General features: G+C 41.4%; 1 protein-coding gene across 1 annotated transcript in view; it reads right to left on the minus strand.

Annotated features, from left to right (window-relative positions):
- Positions 1–18,150: 18,150 nt before the first annotated feature.
- LOC132914970 (patched domain-containing protein 3) overlaps positions 18,151–22,679 on the minus strand; it is a 40,371-nt gene continuing 35,842 nt past the window's right edge. Inside the window, exons 8-9 of the mRNA XM_060974534.1 lie at positions 22,034–22,347; positions 18,151–21,180 (exon numbers count right to left, since the gene is read on the minus strand). Of these exons, the coding sequence (XP_060830517.1) occupies positions 19,705–21,180; positions 22,034–22,347 (1,790 nt within the window). The 3' untranslated portion in view covers positions 18,151–19,704. The remainder of the gene's footprint in view (positions 21,181–22,033; positions 22,348–22,679) is intronic.

The raw sequence follows: 22,679 nt of genomic DNA on the forward strand, positions 1-22,679 counted from the left end.
TCAATGAGAATTGATTGTAAAAAGTTTGCAAATGAAAAAAAAAAAAAAATTCCCCTCTCTAAACAGACCTACCAAGTCAAGAGTCTTCTAGCTGTGTGTGTCCGTGTGTCAAATTACGATATCGTGAAAACATCTTTGGTAGAGGGTTAACCACGAATTTATTTTTCGCGGTCGAATGGCAATGCTATTTTAAACGTCTTTAAGGATTAAACGCAACGTGACTGTTATTCACGGTTCGCCTGTCTAATAAAAGCCTTCGGTCTGTGTGGTGCGTCGGTATAAAACGCTACAGGACTGTTGATCGAGGCTGACCGCCTGGAAATAAACCGCGACCGATTTACAGGTCATTCTTTGCGTCACCAGACGACGCCAGGTAACTTTATTCGTCGTTGTTAATCTCACGCTCCTTCGTTGGCTTTGCTCATTAGCGACCTGGCTATCGCGCCACTGCCAAAGGTCCTAAACGTGGGTTCGTCGTTTGTTCATTCTCTTAGATCGGCCACTAACATAAACGACGTATTTCGCCTTTCAGCGAAAAAGAAACGCGCGTGGATGCAACACAGATTTACGAGTCACGCGTCGAACTGAAACGGTAGTTTATTCGACGAAAAAATATCGTCGAATTTTTCGCACAGTTTTTCCCGGAAACGTTGAAACTGGTTATTTAACCAGTCAGCTGTTGCAAGCTCTTTGAAAACTGTTTACCTAAAATGTATCGCGTTGTTCACGCTACACACAGTTTTTTCGTAACAATTAATTATATTCTTTATTCGAAATTTATCGAAATACTCGAAAAATCTTCAAACTTACGAATATGTTCTAGTTTTCACCGAAACTGCAATTTGAACAGCAGATCGTACTACTAGTTTATAGGCACGACGAGTATAGTCGACACGATACAAAGTACCGCCATTCCTTCGCGACGAGTATACTCGTCAAAGGCAGTTAACCGGTTAACAGACTTTGAAAGAATTCAGTTCTAAACGTAGGAGTCTCTCCCTCAGGTATAATCCGCTCTCAAGCGTACTGATTATCTCGCGTTAAGCTAGATGATACGTTTGACGTTTTTGCGTTTCATCGGTGACCCCATACACGGCGGGGCTTTAAGTGGGTGGGATTAAATTTCATTTAGCCGCCTCCTCACAATGGCCACTTTAATCCGGCCCGATGACGTCGCGAATCGCTGCTGTTCGCACCTGACCGCAATTTTTCCCCTCTGCTTCGCGTCGATCCTGTCCCGATACTCCAAATTTACAGTTTCATTTAAATCCCATTGAAAATATCTATGCTGATTCCCAGAGGTATGGAATCTCTGATCATGCGAAACGAGGCGGACGTTGAATTTTCGAGCTCGAGAGGCTTTTTTCGCCCCGTTTCGACGAGGCGCAGCGAAAACGCGCACGATCGCGAAAATTGAAAACGCAGACAAAAGTTAGATTCCGGGTAAAGACGCGGCATGAATTTGTCAGGGGGAGAACGGATTATCGATACGATCGCGGACTCGAGCCACGTTCGACCTAACGGGGCATCGTTACCGGCTACATAACGTGTCCATCTAGCCAGCATGAGACTGTACACGTGGAATTTTAACGACTGAACGAGCTTCAGCCGGGGACGTGATTTTAATAACGCCGACCAATCAGTTAAAATCGTAAAAAGGAAAAAAAGAGAAAAAAAGAAAATACGCGCGCTTATACGTATAGAAAATCCGTTTCGACGAATTTCAATTATTCTTCCGCTGTTTAATTACTGGAGATTTCACGATGGAATACCAACCATCTCGCATGATGGAATTCGTTCTCGAATATATCGCATGAAAGGTAAAATATATCGCGTAAAAGCGAAACGGAAAGCTTTGGTAGAAACGCCGAGGCCTCGAACACGAGGCTTCAAAGGATCGACCACCAGGGGACGAAACGTCGAGCCGGTGCTCCACGATCTTCTTAACTCCACTTTCCTAATACATGATGCTTTTGAAAAGTTTGCTTTTTTTAGAAGAGTTTTTTTTAAGCGCGCACTTGACACCGTTCCCTCTTATAAGCCTTATTCATGCTCTCCCTCGGTTCACGTCCGTCTCTTTCTCGCTCTTCTAACCGAGGCTGTTCCTAACATCGCATTAAAGGAGGATATATCGTTGCCCAGCGTCAATTCCTTGCCACGGAATCCCCTTTCCTTCCGATCTCTACGTACCGGTTAACACCGACTAACCTACATTGCCTGTAACTCGACAAACTTTCGAAAAATATCGGCGTAACGTTCGATATAGCAAAAACCAGGATGCTAAAATTTATGAACGAGGGCGTGTGCGTAAATGTACACTCTCGCTCTATAGTTTGGGCGGACTATTCATCTCCGCTGAAACAAACTTTTTTTCCTACAAAAAAAAAAAAAAAAAAAATGAAATATTACAATTACAAGTTTCTAAGTACGCGTGATAATTAATCGCAATTTCGTTAAAGTAAAACGATAATGTTACGAGTAAAACACTTGTGCGCTTAAGCAGGTGATTATCTCTTTTAAAATCCTAGTACGCGATCTAACCAGTTAGCTGTTGCGACCTCTTTCAAAAGCGAGTACCTAAAACGTGTCGCGAAAAGTAGGCGACGACGAGTATACTCGTCGAACACAGACTACATGCGGTTGTTCAAAAATATACAATCAAGTTGTAACGAAACGACTGTTTTATTTCTTCATTTTATTGCTCCGATTTACCGCGATTAATCAATTGCGATTTGAACAGCAGATTGTAATTGTAAATCAAACGCATGACGAATATACTCGTCGTAGCAGAAAATATTGCGTAAAAGGTAGTTAGAATTTGCTGTATAAATTGCAATTTAATAATTGCAATAAATTGCAGTATACTCGTCATGAACGAATGACAATATTTTGTATTACGACGAGTATACTCGTCATGCGTAAAAAGTACTTACAATTAACTATGTAAATTGCAATTTAATAATTGCAATAAATTGCAGTATACTCGTCATGAACAAAAGACAATATTTTCCGTTACGACGAGTAAACTCGTCAAGAGCAGCTAACTGGTCCAAACCCGCAAACTTTCCAACGACCGTGTATGGATACGTCTCCGTATTCCATGAAACTACGCATATTGTAACAAAATATTCCAAAGAAACAGGTGAATAAGTAGCTGTTGTCTCGAGGATGAGAACGCGTCTCGATTCGATCGAAGCGGAGGAATCTTGGTCTTAAACGGAGGGGCGTGACGCTCGTAAAGCGCGCGCGGTTGATCGACGGGTCACGTTGACCGCAATGATCGTGTACCAAGAGGATAACGATTGGTCGGTTCGGTCGGGAGGATAAACAAGTGACTTCCGCTGGCAATTGCATGACAGTACATTTGTAAAGTAACTCCGATGATTACCAGCAGAAGCGGCCCGCCCGCATCTTGTTACAGGATGCAATTCACGCGGACGCTCTCTCGTTCCCGATCGTATATAAATCGTCGGCTCGGATCTATTTCACGGGAAACCTGTCCCACGTGGTGTTGGTCATAGGCCAGCGACGACGAATCCGAGCCATCGAGCGGTTCGACGGGAATTAAAGTTCAAGGACGAACGCCAGCCTCGGCCCCAGCCGCTATTCCCATGTCGCCGTCGTTTCTACCAACGCCTGTCAAACGATGTAATTGAAAGCAGCCATCGTTCTGCAGCCTGCTAGAAACATCCACTGACCTTCCTCATCCTAGAAATTCTCCGCGTTTCTTCTTTGCTCGCGCTGTTTGTATCGCGGACCGACAGCTTCCGCTTCTTCTGAGAATTTTTCATTTCGAAAACACGCGGCTGATCGCCGACAAGGTCGTCAAATTCCACGATCAGAGATTCTACTATTTTACGACGATTCAAGAGGTTTAAGCATCTAGAACGAGCCATGATGAACGATCCTTGATAGACTAATCCTAGGTACTAGAAGAGCACCACTCGAGCACGGTAATTAGAATCTTGAAAATGTTTAAAATCGTTGGTTCGCTCGTACTCTCCAGATTGTTGATCCGGTATCGGTTTTGGCTTGGTAAAAGTTATCCCGGTATGCAGATATCTTCTTAAACTGCCGCAACTCTCGAAACTTTCTCGCTATGAAGCCGGTATTACGAGATCGATTTCCCGGGCAACGAAGTCATGACGTATGTATGTAATCGAAAAGTTGAAAGATGTAGCAAGTGTTTTAAAAATAGTTGAAATTTCGTAGCAGTAGAAAAAATATAGTCACTGAGACAGGAAATATTTTGGAAACTTTCAAGAGGATAAAATTTAAAGACCACGTGTTCAGCTGTGAAACAAACTGAGAAGACAATTTCACTACGACTAGCAGATCGATCGATTTTCGACGTACTAAATTTTACAACAGCTTTGCCGTACAGAATACAACGCATTACTTAGCACCGCATTCTTTCTCTGTAGTTCTGGAATATAAAGAAAACGCGAGCTGGTGATTCAGCCCTTGACGTAACTAGTGACGTGCTCGATTCTATGGGCTGCCTGTTCAGGACTCATTTTCCATTTCTTCAACGTTATAGCGCTCTCTCCCACTACGCTTTCGCCTATTTACTCTGTCCCAGTTTCCGCTGCGGGCTGCGTAGGCTCGCGATCCTAATTGCGCCGCGACGACCAGCCTCTCGCGACGTGCTCGCGTGTTAACGACATCGCGACGACGACCGGTCTCGTAAATTCCCAACGCGTTTCCAACCGTTTAACCGTCCCACCACGCCCTTCGAAATCGTGTTTCCGACATACAGAGTTACCTAAGTCGGCGATGAACTTCAATTTTATACTCTCAACTGCATCACGAGTCGTTCATCCACAACGAAAAATGTAAAAAGAAGTAAGAGCTCTCTACGTTAGCGATGAACTTCAATTTTATGCTTCCAACTGTATCACGGACCATTCGTTCGTAAAAAAATATGTAAAAAAGGAATAGCTTCCTCAGTCAGTGATGAACTTAAATTTTATGCTTCGAACTATATCATGGGTCATTCGTTCACAACGAAAAGTGTAAAAGAAGAATAGTTTCCTAAGTCAGTGATGAGCTTAATTCTGTTTTGAACTACATCACGGTTCATTCGTTCACAATGAAAAATATAAAGAGAAAGAAATAGTTGCCTATGTTAGCGATAAGCTCAAATTTTATGTTTTGAACTGTATCACGGTTCATTCGTTCATAATGAAAAATACAAAGAAAAAGAAAGAGTTGCCTAAGTTAGCGATGAACTCAAATTTTATGTTTCGAACGGGATCATTGGCAAAGATAATTGAAAATGTAAAATTTCATGCAAAACAAATATTATTTTATGAATAGAAATAAATTTATCGAATGGATCATTTATTCGTAGTGAAACGACGATGGAAAGTCTAAGTTTGTCAAGTAACAAGGCGTTCACGACACGGCAAAATTTATTAAACTAACTTCTCAAACGACTAAAATTCACTCAATTCCAACACTCGTTGTTTCAGTCGCTAGTAGTTAGTTTGGAAACTAATGAAATGAATTTAATCATTAAACTGCTACAGACACTGTATCTTTTATCTTCCGTATTCATTATGGACGAGTCAACCGCGATGCACGTCCCAAGTGTCAAAGTGTAAATTAGCCTTGAGGCTATAATCACTATCGCCATGTGTGTACTACCACGGTTATCGCGAATGCGTGTTCCAACGACCCGATTGTCGCAATATTTTAACGAATATTTCAGCAATCGGATACAATCTGATACAAAAATGAAGATTCTTACGAATGTACGCGTTTCATAGCCAAAGATATCCAAAAGGCTCGGAAGATATCCCCATTAGAACGATTAATTCCTCGTTCATCTTTCGTTTCGCTGGAAAATCTTACTCCCGTGGATTCCCTCGAGGATCCTTCCGATTTATTTCCGGAGCAGCATCTTCTTTTCTAATCTCTCCGATGCGCTACTTCGGCACGCTGCTCGTCCCTTACCGCGTTTTATTACTTTTACGCTCGCGTATTGTTTACAGTGTCAAGGATCGGGGCTCTGGATCGGCTAGAGCAACCAGGATAATGCCATTTATTATCGAGAAATTTATGTCCCGCCGTAGGCGAGCCTCCTCCCTTTCGACTCTCCTGGGCCCGGTGCGAAACTTTCCCGTAGGTTTTCTACCACCCTCCTTTTCACTATTTTTAATTAAAATCCTCTCCGCTATACTCTTCAACCTTCCATCTTCTATTATGGTTAATTATAGCGCGAGATGTCTCTCCTCGTTGTAGAATCAGCTCTACTGTATCCTACGCTTTTCTAACAATTTACAATTAACTGTATCTTGATTATACAAAAGCAAATTATAGAAAACGCTGCTGCGAATGATCGATAAATAGCCATCGATTAGTCACGGTAGGATAGAAATTGACGGATGAAAAATATTCCGAGATCAGCGGATTTCGAACTGAGGATCTTAAATCTGCGGACAGGCACTCCATTTGTGTGCCCGGTGTACTTTGAGCAAGGTTCTTCTGTTTTATCCTTATTCCCTTTACGTGAGTTCCATACGGTGGATATAAAGAATATTTCTACGTTCTTGCGTGGTCCAATAAAAGCTGCTTTCACAGAAGTAATGGTCCCAACATCCAGGAGAAATAGAAAATCCAGTGACTTCGAGGTGAGGAAAAAGAGAGAGAGAGAGAGACAGCGCAGTGGTTTTCTCAGTGTAGGAGTTTCATCCTCGCCTCCAGGATGAAAATCTGGACGATGCTGAAGGCTGATCTAGCGGATCGGAGGCTACCACCAGGTGGTAGGAAATTAACATCGGAGGAAAGGATGGCTGTATCGAGACAAGTCCCGGCTAATAAATGCCAGCGCCTCGGGCTACACGTGCAAGCCGCGTTATCAAGATCCTCCAATTATTGGAATTGACGTAGCCTGAGATAACAGGCCCCGGCCTCTGTTCTGGCCGGTGTTGCAAAAGAATGGCTGACGTTAACAGCCAGCTACCAGACCTGCATATCCGGCTATCGACGTTCAATTCGAAGCCACGCTGACGATATTACCAACAATGGGAACGTTCTAGATCCTCGGATCGGTGACCCTGAAAAATCTGGAACACTCGAGGACTCCGATTACACCCTCCAGGGCTTCTTTTTACCAGGCAAATTAGGATTTTAATATATTTTCCGGGGGCAGCAAACGGTCGACGAGGCTTGTACAACCAACAAAGTGGAAATAAAAAGTAGAGGTAAAGGGTGGTAGACGGTAAAAGGGTTAAATAAGGCAGCCATTAATTTCACTTGAAATTAGCTTCAAATATGTTATCATAATATATTATATATTATATTCTTTTAAGTTCCGAGATAAAAAATACGTTAACAAGGAGAGGGCAATAGAACCGCGAAATCGCGAACGAGTTGGCTACATGTGCGTTCGACGCTGTGGATCGATGGCGAAACAGTGCCAAAGGGATTTTACCTTCGCTCTCGGAAAATGAATCGAGAAATTATGTTCTTCTTGCGGCAGTTTCTTACGTTTTGCATGCTTCTGCTACAAATTTCACTCGACAAATCGTAAAGACATACGGCAGTGTGCCATAATAAATGAAAATGGAGAACTTGTCAAAGTAAATCACAGAAGAGTGAATATTCTAAACAGACATAATACTGTCGTAGTACGAAGAAAATTTATAAAGTAAGACATAAAAAGGAAAGTATTAATTTCTCGAGAACAAAGGATCGCGCACCGAGTTCCTTTTGGGGCTGTTTTAACATCAACCTGAAGCGTCATACACACACACATACAGCCAGCTTATTCGAGATTTCGCAGTTCTTGCCATCTCCTTGTACGTATTTGTTGAAATTTCCCCTTAAATTAAGGGTGAATATTTAATATATATGTATATGTATATGTGTGTTGTGAAGTAAAAGTGCGCTCCCCTTCCCCATAAAGAATCTCACCCAACCAGAAGTTACTTTTGGATAAATTAAAGTAGAACTTGGGTGGGATTGAATTTGCTGTACCGCAGGGGTGCAGGAGGAGGAAATCTGCCCCACCCACGCTTTTACATCGTTACATGTATATCTTGAGAGTACAAAAATATCGTATGTGTAATTTTAAAGCAACCTTTTCTCCCAATATCTCGAAAGCTAAAATAGTCCGCCTATTATGTCCCTAGGAAAGGTTGTGGAAAATGACCAACTTATTTCAACATATTTCAAAGTGTTTGAGATGGGAGTATTGGTACTGCAAAAGATCATTAGGAAATTAGCAAAATGTTCAACTCTCGTCATTTAAGACGTTAGACTATAATGTTTCCTTCTAACATTATGCGACGATAATCTCGTCAATTTCACATAACAGAATATTTTTTACCCATATAACTTATGTCTTTTTTTCAGTCATCGTTTTCATCAATTTCGACGTTATCTCCTATAACAATGATTTTACGAAACAGATCGAGCATCTGACAATGTCTTGTCTAACACATCGTATTTTTTGTTTCAATAGGATTTCGATTAGAAGATAGTCGAGACATCGACGCGCAATTATGACAATTCACCGTACCATTTCCATGCACTGCAACGCTACCGAATTACTGTAATTTATTATTACCTTGATTCCTTTTGACGTATCGCAGTAATTCACTAGAACGATTTCAACGAATATGTCTTCTACGTATAATTACGAAAGCGGGAGGACTGCTAATGCTTATGAACGACAAAGTACGCGCTTGTGCGTTACCTGTAAACGCTGAGAAATTTAAAGGCAGGTAAAACGAAGCTGACAAATCGCTTGGAAATTATGAGACTTGTTAAGAACGTTAGAGTCTGAATGGAGCTCGGTATGTGCAATATCGTAATAAAAATCTGAGCAATTATACTCGATAATTTCACGATGTCTGGAAAATTTGAAGGATTGCAAAGCAGGTCGACGTCGTTAGCGGGTTGAGCGGCAATGTCGAGGCACACGCGATGGAGAAGTGGCGCAAAAATGGAAGCTCAGGGAGCGGCGCGTCCAATCGATTCAGGGGAAACACGTGAGCCATCCTGGAGGAAACGCTTCGCTGGAGTAGAACGACCTGTGAATACTAACGTGATCCGTTCGTGGGCTTCGATCGTTCTTACTTTATTAATATGCCGTCGATCGAAATAATAAAACGAACCTCAAAAATATCCTTGAAAATTCTGTAACTGTAGCTCGTTTGGAATTAGAACTGATAAGAAACTGGAAAATCTTATCGCGAAATCGACGTTTAAGCTACCGTCGGAATTTGTTATTTTTCCATCGATATCGTTCGTTTGATTGAATAAAAACCAGCTCGTTTAGAATGAAAATTGTTGGAGAAATAAAAAACTAGAAATCTTGTTAAGGATTCTAAGGAAGTTTAAGACAGCGTAGTGAGTATCCATCTTAATTCGCTGGAAATTGCTTGTTTGATTTATTAAAAAATGTCTAAAATACTTCGCCACTCTCGTTTAAAGTGAAAATTGTCGTAGAAGTATTTCATTAAAATATTATCGAAGAATCGAAGCAAGAGTCAATGTGGAATGTATAATAAATACCGAAAATTCGAAATAGTTTAACTTTCAACAAAAATACTCAAAATATTCTGTGTTTCTCTTAAAATGGAAATTGTTATAGAAATAAGAAACGGTAATATTATTGAAGAATCGAAGTACATGTTAAAGTGTAATTGTCTAATTTATTAGAAAAATTCGAAATAGTCCAACTTTCAACAAAAATACCCAAAATACTCTGCGTCTCGTTTAAAATAAAAACTGCCATATAAATAAGAAATAGTAATATTATTAAAGAATCAAAGTACATGTCAAAGTGTAATTGTCTACTTTATTAGAAGAATTCGAAACAGTCGAACTTTGACCCAAAATACCTAAGATACCCTGTGTCTCGTTTAGAATGAAAGTTATTACAGAAATAAGAAAGCGAAATATTATTAGAGAGGCGAAGTTTAAGCGAAGTAAGTCCTCTCTGATTTACTCAAAATTGTTTAATTTATGAAAAACTCTTCGAGGCAGTCGAAATACGTCGTTCAATTAAGATAATTGGTTCTGGCGTCGAATAAACGTGGCTGGCGAGAGTATTGGGTTCTGCTTTCATCTCAACAAGTAGCTAGTTAAATTCGATGTGGAAGCCGTGGCTGGAAACCGGAGGCTCGCGTTTAAATTCGTGGGATTTTCGTGAGTCATGCTGCGTCTTGGTGAGAGCAGGCCTCGGTGCTATGGTAAACGACGCCTTCCTGGCGCCAACGGCGTCCCCTTTCCATCCGTTCTACCCTTTTCCACCCTCATGCTCCTTCGGCGAACATCGAGAACCGTGTACGCCACAGTCGCCGCGATAACAATGCGATCGTGTGATCAAAATAATGGCGTGCCGTCGAGTAACTCGTCCGACCCAACTTCGCTCTATACCACATCCAAGTCCAACTTAAACTCAACTCAACTTGAAAAATTAAACGAATTCGCAAGACTCTTCTACTCTTACCGGAAACTTTCCAACTTCGTCATACACTTTCAACAGAATTTCTACAGCGATTTTGATTAAATTTTGACGAAGTATACTTTGTCGATAAATAGAAGAACGATGCTGGAACTTCTACATTTGAATCTCGCTGTAATCGTAACCATTAAAACAAGCATCTGTGACGCCTTAAAAAAGATATTTAACGCAAAATTGAAATCTTGCGACACATAGAAAAAAAAGGAAAGAAAATATAATTTTTCGGAAAATTGGATTGGAAAAAATTCGGTCCAAGATGAGCGAAAGCAGCAAGGTTATAGATCGTTTGAAAGCGAGACATATATTTTCGAGATTGGCTGATAAAAAGAAGTTGATCGTCTCTTATTATATCAGTCGCGGATTTTCTGCTACTTTTCCACCATCTAACGATCAGTCTGGATTAAGTTCGGTCTAATTAGATTTATTCGGATTTGGTTCTCAGTCTCCGGCTGCTTCCTAATTTTTTTTCTTCGACAACGGGCAAAGTTTCCGCTGGAAAAAGAGCTGAACGAGGAATCGTAATGTTTTTGTTAAGAAGGGATGGAAATTCTCGGCGGTCGTCGAGATGTGTATACGAGTTTTGACGTCAACCTGGAAAAAGCGGGTCAAGCTCTTTAGCCACGTAATTATTTTTCCTCCGCGGATGAAGTACACCGAATCATTCGTATAATAAACAATTTTCCAAGCAAAAGGAACTGTTACACAGCATTCCGCCTTCTCAAAGGCACACACGTCTAAACCGCCATCGTAACGCTCCAGTAGGCTCTCGATAATTATTGCAAATTATTCACTGGCAAAGTTGCAACTGCGTGTTGCCAATGACGTAATTAATATCGCTGACTGATAATTGAAACATCACTATAACCACTTTGATCGATTAATTTCGCCAAGTAACGCTTAGTTCGTTTCGAGGTTCGTCTTAAATTAAAAATATAAACAGAGGAGTCATTTTTCCAAAGATTAACATGTCTCGAATATTCTTCGATATTCAGTCATTGGTGAACTACCGCAAAGCCGATGAAATTTTCTGTAAAGAAATTTGTTGTTGCAACTTGTTGTTCAACATCGTGAATTATCAAGGCATTCGAGCAACGTTTTCACGAGCTGGAACTTGCAAGTTGCGGCTTAAAAACTGCAGGAAATCTGAATCTCAGCATCGAGAGAAAATTTGTTAAAGTTCTGCGTTTCGTTTCAGATTAATTCGTAGAAAAAGAGAGGGAGAGGAATTAAAACTTGTTCGCGACAAAGGAGACATTATTCCAATGAAACCGAAATATTTCGCATCATTACTCGTCGCTTGACACGAATGGGGAAAATAAAGGAAATAGAAAAATGGAAAAATGGATAGAAGACGTATGGAGATAGTCGCTACCTTGCGCTTACGGACGATCATTTTTCCAAGCACCTCGACAATTTTTCAAAACTGCTATCAAACAAATTGCTTCGAAATTAAGACACTAAAAGCAACCTTCGAGCAATTCTTCGATACTGAAAGCTTGCGATTCTCATTATAACATAATTCTTCGTTTTTTCCTTTTTTTTTCTTTTTTTTTTTCAAATCAAGTTTCTCGTGCACCAACACAATTTTCCAAAAGCAAGGAATACAAAAGGTACTTCAAACAGCAAAGAGGGGAAAACTCCCTGAAAATAGAGGACCTTCTCTACACAACTTAAAGCGCTCTTCGTCTTAGTTTTTCAAGCACTTTCTACTCCGTGCTCGTAACTTGAGTATCAAAATTGGATGCATTTATTATGTAAAAACTGGAGAAGAATTAAATTTGAGGGTATTCTATCTTCTTGCCAACTAGCGTATTTTATATTTCTGCATATCATGTTCCTTTCTTGTACATATTTAAATTTCTCACAAATGCATAAACAACCTATAGTCTACAAATCATTCAATTTTAACCCATCCTAATCTTTCTGTTCAGGAATGTATTTTATATTTCTGCATACCATGTTCTTTTCTCGTATACATTTAAATTTCCCACAAATGCATAAACCACCCATAGCCTACAAATCATTCAATTTTAACCCATCCTAATCTTTCTGTTCAGGAATGTATTTTATATTTCTGCATACCATGTTCTTTTCTCGTATACATTTAAATTTCCCACAAATGCATAAACCACCCATAGTCTACAAATCATTCAATTTTGAACGCATCTTAATCTTTCTGTTTAGAAGTGTATTTTATATTTCTGCATACCATGTTCTTTTCTCATATACATTTAAATTTCCCACAAATGCATAAACCACCCATAATCTACAAATCATTCAATTTAATGACCCATCCTAATGTTTCTGTTCAGGAATGTATTTTATATTTTTGTATATCATGTTCGTTTATTGTACATCTTTAAATTTCCCACAAATGCATAAACAACCTATAGTCTACAAATCATTCAATTTTAACCCATCCTAATCTTTCTGTTCAGGAATGTATTTTATATTTTTGCATATCATGTTCGTTTGTTGCACATATTTAAATTTCCCACAAATGCACAAAACACCTATAGTCTACAAATCATTCAAATTATCCTCCATTCCCTTACTCATACTCACAGAGAGCCGAATCAGTATAAGCACGATGACATTAAATTTCCTAATACTGCCACGTCCCCGGGATTAATTCACAAATGCTCTAGAGCCGCCAGCATGTCTGTCGTTCCTACTCGTTCAACAAGACGAACCGACAACAAGAATAGGGAAAAGAGGGAAGAAAGAGAGTAGAAAGGAGAACACGTTGGTCTGAGGGATGAAACGAGACGCGTTAGGTCGAGAAGATAGGAAGAGCGGTTGCGGGTGTTGCGCCTGTACAGATATTGATCGGTCAGGTCACGCAACAGGCTGCTTGTCAGGATACTCGTCAGGTTCCTCCCCGGCTAGGAACTCGCCTTAGGATTCCCGACAATAACTCACGGCCTGGAGAGAGGCACGCCGTTGCATAACCCGTCGACGAGCTCGTGGTTAATAATTCTCTGTCCGACGTGCGCATTCGACGAGTCCGCGGCTGGATAATTTGCTCTGCCTCGAGATCAGCCTCCGACGGAGAATGGCTGCGACTCTAGCGACAATATTGAACCCTTTGAACCCGGCATTCCCTTCAAATGGACGGGAATTCGTGGAGGAACGAGTGGCTGACCGAGTTACTCTACAAGGTGGGCAGAAGAGTTCCGCGAGACCCTGCGTGGCCTGGCTTCTGTCTTCTTCTACCTTCTGCCTTGACAGAATACTTGCGACATTCGTAGATACCTTCTATAGGGCGTATCACGTGCGTGTTGTTGGATACATTTTGAAATTTTATTGGCACCGTGACAATTAATGATCGTATCGGTAACGTTTGAAAAAAGTTTGCAAATGTACGTGGAAGCTGTGGATATTTGAGCCGCTCAGGAAGGCAGATCGAGGAGCAACTCCATTGTTTTTTTCGCAAAGTTATCAATTTTCCGTTATATAGATACGTATCCAATATGTTCGACAAATTACGAGGAACATTTTAAAAAGAAATATTCGTAATTGTTTTTCTATTACGTATTTTCATTTATGGAGAGTTGATCAACGTGCTTTTCTGGTCGACTCGTTTATTGCAAGCATACCGTTCGCAGAGGTCAGCAAAGTATTCGAACAGTCAATTATTCGTTACATAGGTAGATCTGAACGTTCAATATACTTCGTACATATTACTTAATACGTATACTTAATACTTGTTGTACGCTTAAACTTAAACTAAATATACATTTACAGTAGTCCTGTAACTTTTATGTATATTCTCAGATTGCTTTCAAATTTGCTCGATATAATCACCACAATCGTAATCACCACAAAGCGTTAATGAAATTTCAAAATGTTTAATTCATACAACACACTTAATTCATACAAAAGTCTTCTATTGTATAATGAATGCTGAAATATGTTTGTAAGCTAAATATATGTGTGAGTATATGGTGGAACACGAAGGTACCTGGCTCTCTCCTCGTCGATATGCTAATTTATTCAATATTCCTCACGGTGTAGCTTGAAACAAGACGGAAGCGAAGTAAGAGCTCCTTTTTCTAGGAATTTGATGAATATTTTCTAAGCTTTCTCTCTCTCTCTCTCCCCCTCTTTCTCTATTTTTGGACTTTTCGGTGGTAACAAGCACATCGTGATCCAGCTGGAAATTATGAGAACATGGATTGCGAGAACATGGAATTCGAAGGAAATAAAAAAAAAAAAAAATAAAAAAAGGGGGCAGAAACCTGTGCGCGGTACGCTGCGATAGGAAGTTACGAACCCAGAGACCAACGACATTTCATGAATACAGGTTTGATTGGACGTCCTATGTCCGATAAACGTTGTCGACATTTGCGTGATGTTGTCGGCTGCTACACTGTAGAATGATGTTCGTTCAATGATATCAGGAGGTGGCTGCAATGGGAATGGATTACGAGGATGTTAGTCGTGCAGGTAGAAGTAGATCAATTTGTCCGATCGATGGTTAGAGGAAGGCGAAATTACATCGAGACACTTGCGCCACATAGCAATAGTAATTATAGTTAACAGTACCTGATTACCACCACATCGTACGCTGTGAATCGATTAACTTTGCTCTCGTAATAAAAGCAACTAGACCGGATTTAACTGAATTCTTGACATTAGCGCGAGTAAGTTAGGTCCAGATGTTGTCTGACAGCGCAAAATGCATAAAACAATTTAATCTTCCGGAACTAGTGACATTTAACTAGTTAACTACTTTTGACGAGTATACTCGTCACGAGGAAATGACGATATTTCGTGTTACGAAGAGTATAATCATCACTAGTTAAATTGCAGTATACTCGTCATTCGTCACGCAATATTTTATGTCATGACGAGTATACTCGTCACTTGTCACGCAATATTTTATGTCATGACGAGTATACTCGTCATAATATTTTATGTCATGACGAGTATACTCGTCATGCGTAAAAAGTAAAGTAGGAAAGTATTTAAATTTGCTGTATACATTGCAATTTAATAACTGCAATAAATTGCAGTATATTCGTCATGAACAAACGACAATATTTTGTATTACGACGAGCATACTCGTCATGCGTAAAAGATAGTCACAATTTGTTGTTTAAATTGCAATAGTAATCGCGGTAAATCGCAGTAATAAAACGAACAAATGAAACAGTCGTTTCGTTACAACTTGATTCTATATTATAACTATATTTAGACATGCGTCTGCGTTCGTCGAGTATACTCGTCACCGCTTATTTTCCGCGCACACTTTAGGTACACGTTTTTCAAGGAGGTCGCAACAGTTAACTGGTTAATGCGGTTCTTCGAGAAAAACAAAAGTTAGTCGGACACGAACTGTTATCGCTAACGAACCTGAACATTAAATGTCAGTGACATTAAATCAGTGAGTTGGCTGAATCGATATCTGTAACTGCGCAACGACGTGTGATTTTTCAACTCTAAATGCATTTTTGCCACAACTGTGATTAGTCAACTGCGGCTAAAAGTTGCTGTGTACATTCGTTCCTCGTATAGAACCACCGACACGCGAGATTTAATTGAAATCCGGAACACCTCCTGCGTCTGTCATCGAAATGGACCTGGCCAATAATAGATTGTAAAACTAATCGAACGAGACGATTAACGAGACAACGTTGGCCACCAACCAATCGTAGAGCATTTCCAACGTCCGATTTCTTCCCCTTTTTACTTTCCAACAGTATGGTAATGCATTGTTGACAAAAAAATAACAGTTGCCACTTCATGAGACGTTTTCCCGCCAATGTTCCCTATTTTCTCTGACAGCAAATTGCTCTATCGGAGGATATTGCGTTCGATGGATGGGATTGTTATCCTGGCGAGATAACAGGATAAAACGTTTAAAACGATTCCGCAGTATGGAACAATTCCACTGGCAAACGGCAGCGAAAATGTAAACATCGATTTCAGAAGGATTAATAGAGAAAGATAGATGGTGAGAAACTGGCAAATTTGTATTTGCCACTAGAATTCTGGGCGCCTAGAATTCTAATAAGACGTCGCTCCGTAAGTCCTGACGAATCGTAAAAGTGCGATCATTCGTGGCAAATGTAATGGGAAAGTTGTACAAAATGTAAAGAATTGCAGATGGAGAATTGAAACTTTCTGATTTGGAAGCATCGTAACTTGGAAACAAATGCATGAAATGCAACAAATAGTACGTGACATGTTGCTCAAATTGCTAATTGACAACGATAAAACGCCACAAATTAAGGTAAGGTTTCACGATGCAAATATCAGGTTGTCCGAAAAGTTTCTTTCGCTTCATAAGAAAATAACAGATTACGTTATTTAGAAGAATTACATTATTGTTCGATAATAGCATATTATTATATTATTAATATTATTAATTCCAATAGAACGAAATGAATCGTACATGATTCAATAAAATAATATAAAACAAAAACTATCGTGAATCTGTTATTTCCTTACAAAACGACAGAATTCTTTCCAACAAGCTAATATTTCCTGAAATAATCCTATTACTAATTGTACCATTTCTTCCTCGGCTCATTTCTAAAACAAGATGAAACATCTCCAACGTATCTCGTGACACTGTCAATTTCTTCGTCATTGCTTCTAAATTTTTCACAACTTTCCCTTAATGTTCGTCGTAAATGATCCTGCTTCGACACCTCAGCACCTATAAAATTATGCTTGTTAGAACGATTATTAGAATTTCAGATGCCTGGAGACGTACAAAAATTCTCTACTTTCTCCTTTTCGTGGAAAGCGGATGCTCGGCGATATTCTCCACCCAGTAAATGCTTCGAATTTGAGAAAAATGTGCGACGTCGCGTGTCGAATATCACGACAGTTTCAAGAGCGTGTGCACTGCGCAGTCTGGAGAAATTTTCTGGCCTCGTAAACATTGCTGTTCCTTCGGACGGCGATTCACTGTGTCTCGATAGCAGCGTTCCTTCGCGCGTACAGGAATCCTGAGGTAATCTCTGTTCCGATGGAAACCTTTGAAAATCGCCTGCTATCCGAGACGTCGGGGATGCAATATCCCAAAAGGGGCAAGTCGACTTTAAGCTCGGTGTTTCATGCATGGCCGGACTCGCCGGAGCAAATAAAAGAAGATCTAGGGATAGGGATTCTTCCTTCAGCCTGCTATCTCCCTAGCCTCGTGCACGCATTCTTCCACTCTACGTTTCTCTCTACGTACAAAATCACGCGACCGCGTCCGTAATGGAAAAAGGGAAAATATAGAATTTTTTCGAAATTTTCCATTTCGAAGTGCCATTTGTGATTTTGGTTAAAGGCTGCAGCAACCTATTGTATCGACTGTCTGTGTAGAATCCATGTTCGCGTTGGATAAGCGACCGCTGACGCGGTAACATCGACTGCTAGCAAGTCTATCGGTGAAAGGTTGTGTTGCAGGTAAGGAAGCGAAGGATAAGTCGTTCCGAGGTTCTGTTCCATGCTCACGGTAAATTTTCTGCAACTTCTCTGTAGCGTTGTTTATTCGTTCAAAGGTAAGAGAAGATTTAAAGCGAACTTTTCACGTATTCATAGGATCTGGTGATTCTTGTTTTAACAAGTTAGTTGGACATCCCAAGCTTTGTAAAGGGCCTCCCTCTTGCCGAAGTATTTTGCATGGAAAAGGAAGGACGAGAACACGGTTCCGGGAAACAACCATCAGGAAATCATTACCAGAATATATTTCGCTTACAAGAAGTTTCTCAATGGCAGCTGCCACTCTGTGACAATGCATAATATTCGCTGCACTCTCTCATTCACCAACACGCATACTCGTTTGTGCTATACAGAAAGAATTGTGCCGAACACGCAGCATGTATCGTTTATTGCATCCATTAAAAATCACGGAAGAATATATTTCCTTTGGAATAAATGGTCGTTGTCGAACGTATTTCTCTTTCGGAACTTTCTCTCGCTTTTCTTTAACATCGCTCGTAAATTATATCTCTTCCGTAATACCTTCTTCTGTATTAAATAATACATAATATATAGTAGCTTTTTTTTCAACAAAATCGACAATTAATTTTTCATGATTAGTTTTCTTGAATCGCTATAAAAAATTTGCTAAAATAAGGAGAGCAGAGTTCCCACTGAAAATCGCGAATACAATACAAGTTGACTCGCAGTCGTACTCTACGCACGTGTCACACATTTGAAATCAGCGGCGTGATAGAATTACAAAGAAGAGAAACACCGGAGGAGAATCGGTTCGTTTCTCGGTCGAACTAAAAATTTCCACGATTCCGTTCGATTTCGTTTCGCCGTAGCACGGCCGTGAACGTCGTAAGCTTGCTTCGCGACTACTTTGCAATTTCTTCTTTTCCTTCTTTTCTTCTTTATCGAGAACACATTTCATGGTAAGGCACGATCGACGGTTCTTCGAATTTTTTGCTTGAAAAATTGACTCTCCCTGCTGTTGCGTTTTGGTTTTGATTTCCATTGAGCAGATTCGTTCTTACGTTCTAACTGCAGATCGTGGAAGACCACTTTCGTCGTTTCCCACGATCCTCCACTGACTCGTGCACGGTAACTACCGTTGCCTGCTGGTACAGCTAGAAGCTACTAGTTTAAATAAAAGACTGTGGTCGAACTAGTATCGGAGAGGAAGTTCGTTATCATGCATTCGGCTCAAGGTAAAAACGTATCAAATTCGCTGCTTCGATCAACGTCAGCCTGGATTTTCAAAGCTCGACCACGGTCAGTCTATCTTTCGTTTCTTCTAATAAAATAATCACGGGAAAAAAAGACTGCAGAATGTTTAAAAATACCGGCTGACGTAATTCGATCTTAGAAGGTGCTATTTTTCTACCATACAGTTCCTCTGACAGTATCCTAGAGCTCACACTTGAAAAACGAGTCTCTGCTTACTTTACTTACTTACGAGTCTACACTCGAGTCTCCTTTCTAAGACGAACACGACTTGCAGAGACGTTCCTGAGAAGATTTCCTTCTTTCTTTCTTTCTTTCTCTCTGTCTTCCCTTCTTGTTAAATATACCGCTTCGGGGAAGAAACCTATTCGCGAAACATATTCGCTGCTCTTCCAGCCACCGATTTGTATCTACAGCCACGAGCAAGTCTTTCGAGCCTGATTGCCAGGTTCCAAGAGAAATTCTCAAACAACGTGAACCGTATTTTCGACGACCGTCACACGACAGAAAAATTGGATTTCCCTCTGCAAGCCGTGCACAAGTTACACTCGTTCTCTGCTTCTTCGTTCTTAAGGATAACGCGGATCAGTCAGGTACCTCGACGAGTGATGCAGATTATGGTACGATCTACTTCTCCTGTGATCTCTGTGCAGCTGATTGGCCGGCCTCTGAGGCGAATAGGGACCCAGATAAGACACCGTCCTGACTGCTCGTCGCTCCTGATCGTTCTGATCGTTCTGAGTCTCTGGGGTCGTGGCAGAATAATCCAGAGGAGGAGCAGCTGGCGGTGGAGAGGTCTGAAACTGAGACGTACCATAGAGAACGCCTATGGACCTTCTCCAGACGTCGTGCCGCCTTTGGTTCTCTGGTTCCAGCTGGCCTTCCCTTCTTCTACTTTGGGAGGAGCCACTTTCCGTAGAGTTGCTGTCCTCGCTGGTGCCCAGACCAGGATCCCTGTCTTCGAAGGCGGCTAGACTGGTGGCGGGACTGTCCTGCAGACTTTTCGCGGGTGCAGAAGAATGATAGTAAGTGAGAGTCGGGTGTGGGATCACGTAAGGCTGCTGAAGTTTGCAATTCAAATCCTTTTCCGACACCTTCCGCTGTTCAGCCTTGTCCGAGTCGGTTTTCTTGTCTTTGTAGGACGACGGGCCGAACAGAGAGAGCAGAACGGGCAGCAGGAACATGCCGTGCATAGCTCCTATGAATATCACCAGGAACACCATCTTGAAGAACACCATGAAGATGTAGGTACCTGCAAGCACTAAAGCTATGAGACCGAGGATCGTTGAAGTGGCTCCTTGCACTATCGGAAGACCGAGACTGTACAAGCTTTCCTTCACTCTGTCCTCCGCGGTCTTTTGCTTCGAGCTCATGTAGGCGTAACAGATGTGAGCGGTGAAGTCGACGCTGAAGCCTATGCACATGATGAGATTGATCATGGATATGCTGTCCAGGTTCACGTCCCAAAGAGCCATATACCCGGCCACGCCTAACTCGATCGAGATAATACAGAAGGCTACCCAGAGACAGCACAGGACGTTAGGGATGAAGATGAAGCTGATGAGCATCATTATGAGGGCGCCGAAGACCATGCACTGGATGCTGGTGGGCTTCACCAACTCGAACTGGTCGAAGAACACGAAGTAAGGGTGGAAGACACTGGCGTTCAACGAAGACTGGGTGCAAATCCGACGCAGTTCCTTCACCATGTCTTTCTCTTGGTTGGTCCCGCTGACGTTCACTGCCTGGATCAGAAATCTACTGGCGATGATGTGCTCTTCGGTCTCGTCAAACTTCACGTCCAGAGAGAAGCTACTTTTGGGGGACAGCCAAGTGTCTTTCAACATTTTGATGAAAGTTTTCTCGTCCTTGATTTCCACGTCGGTGGCGCTGTTGTTGGCGTAGCTGAGGAAGCTTCTGAGCCAACTCTCCGTGTATATGGGAGCGCTGCTGATGTACTTGCTGGCTTCCAGGGACCTGGTCAGATTTTCCATTTGCGCTTGAATCACCGGATCGCTATAGTCGTACTTTCCGCTCACTACAACCTGAAACAAAAGTGACAAAAGTCTTTGTAGAGCCTCGCAGCAACTGGTTCGTGAAACTCGTCAACGAATATCGGCGGAATTATTTAATTTCAGACCAGGAAACTTTCTTCGTCTTTTGCTCGCCATTTACTCGCGATCTAAAGATATTGAACACGCGGAATGAGGTATGAAATTACGAAGAGCGGTTTCTATGAACTTGAAAGTCCTCCTATAGCCCGGACGGCAATTAAGTGTCTTCCAGCCACGCCTAGTTCGCCAGAAACTAACAATTACGGGGTTCCGGAGCGGAGAATGCGACACTCTCGACGTTCCAGCGAACGTCCTCTGGATTGAACCAGAAAAATCGCGACAGCACCGTCTGACGCAATGCCAGTCACTTTTCTTCGACGCAGTGAAGCCGAGAGAAAGTTACCCACGTGACATAATTGCGTGTAGCGAGTTACTCGCAGGTTGATGAATCTTCGGAGGTTTGTCGCGGTTCCTGGACCTCTTCGCTAGAAACACTTTCTCCTTCTTTCCTCTCAAAAATCTCTTCGATTAAAAAACCAATCCCAAACCTACCCAAAACAATGATTTTCAACCTTTTCTCGTTAAAACCGTTTCTCCATTATATTTTGTTATCTTATTATCATTTAAATTTATTATTCAAATCTACTGTATCTCAATATTCAGGTCATTCACGCTGGACCTGTATGTTTTCGTTATTCGTATTTGTCGATATAGTAGAAAATAAATAAATCAATGTCTCTGTGTCAAAATAATACGATACCGCGTGCCTGAAAAATTACAAAAATCGCGAATCTGCACGAGAATCTGCAACTCTTCGGATAACGATCGCCTGCATTCTATCTACCTGTATTCTGTACGGAAATTCCCGGAAGTAGTAGTCCTGCCGGTCGTAGAAAGTGATCGAGTAGGAGTCGTTCTTGGAGAGCTTGCGACGGTCCAAGCCCTCCTGAAGAGTCGTCAGGCCGTAAAGAGCGCCAGCAAGGTAACAGGCGAATATCAGGATGACGATGACCTTGACGGGTCTGCAATTCAGCGCGGCAGCCAGATAATCTCTGAACCAGCTCATGCAGCCGTGTTCTGGGTTATCGATGGGGTTGTATGGATCGTCCGGGTCTACTCCTCCACTGCACATTGCTCTATAGAGCCACGATCTGTTTGCTGAAAAACAAAATAACATTCGTTCGTCGTTAGTTCGCTGATTCAAGTGGAAAGGGGTGGTTGTGGTGTATCACGCGATCGCTCTTTTCACGAGAATCTGTTGCATTGTCTTCTACTATGAATCCCGTACACATTGTGAGAAAAAGAATGTACGGAGTCATTGTTCAGCGGGAACAAAGCCAGAGGAGAACGACGGTACAATGTCACGCACCAAAACGACAATGAACGTTATGATATACGAAGACTCGCATTAATACGCCGAGCACGCGTTCCTGATCGGGACAATCGATTTCCAAGATGCGTTGACCACGTGTGTCCGCCGCCTTTCTTGC

Source organism: Bombus pascuorum, chromosome 15, assembly GCF_905332965.1.
Source record: "Bombus pascuorum chromosome 15, iyBomPasc1.1, whole genome shotgun sequence".
NCBI classification, from domain to species: domain Eukaryota; kingdom Metazoa; phylum Arthropoda; class Insecta; order Hymenoptera; family Apidae; genus Bombus; species Bombus pascuorum.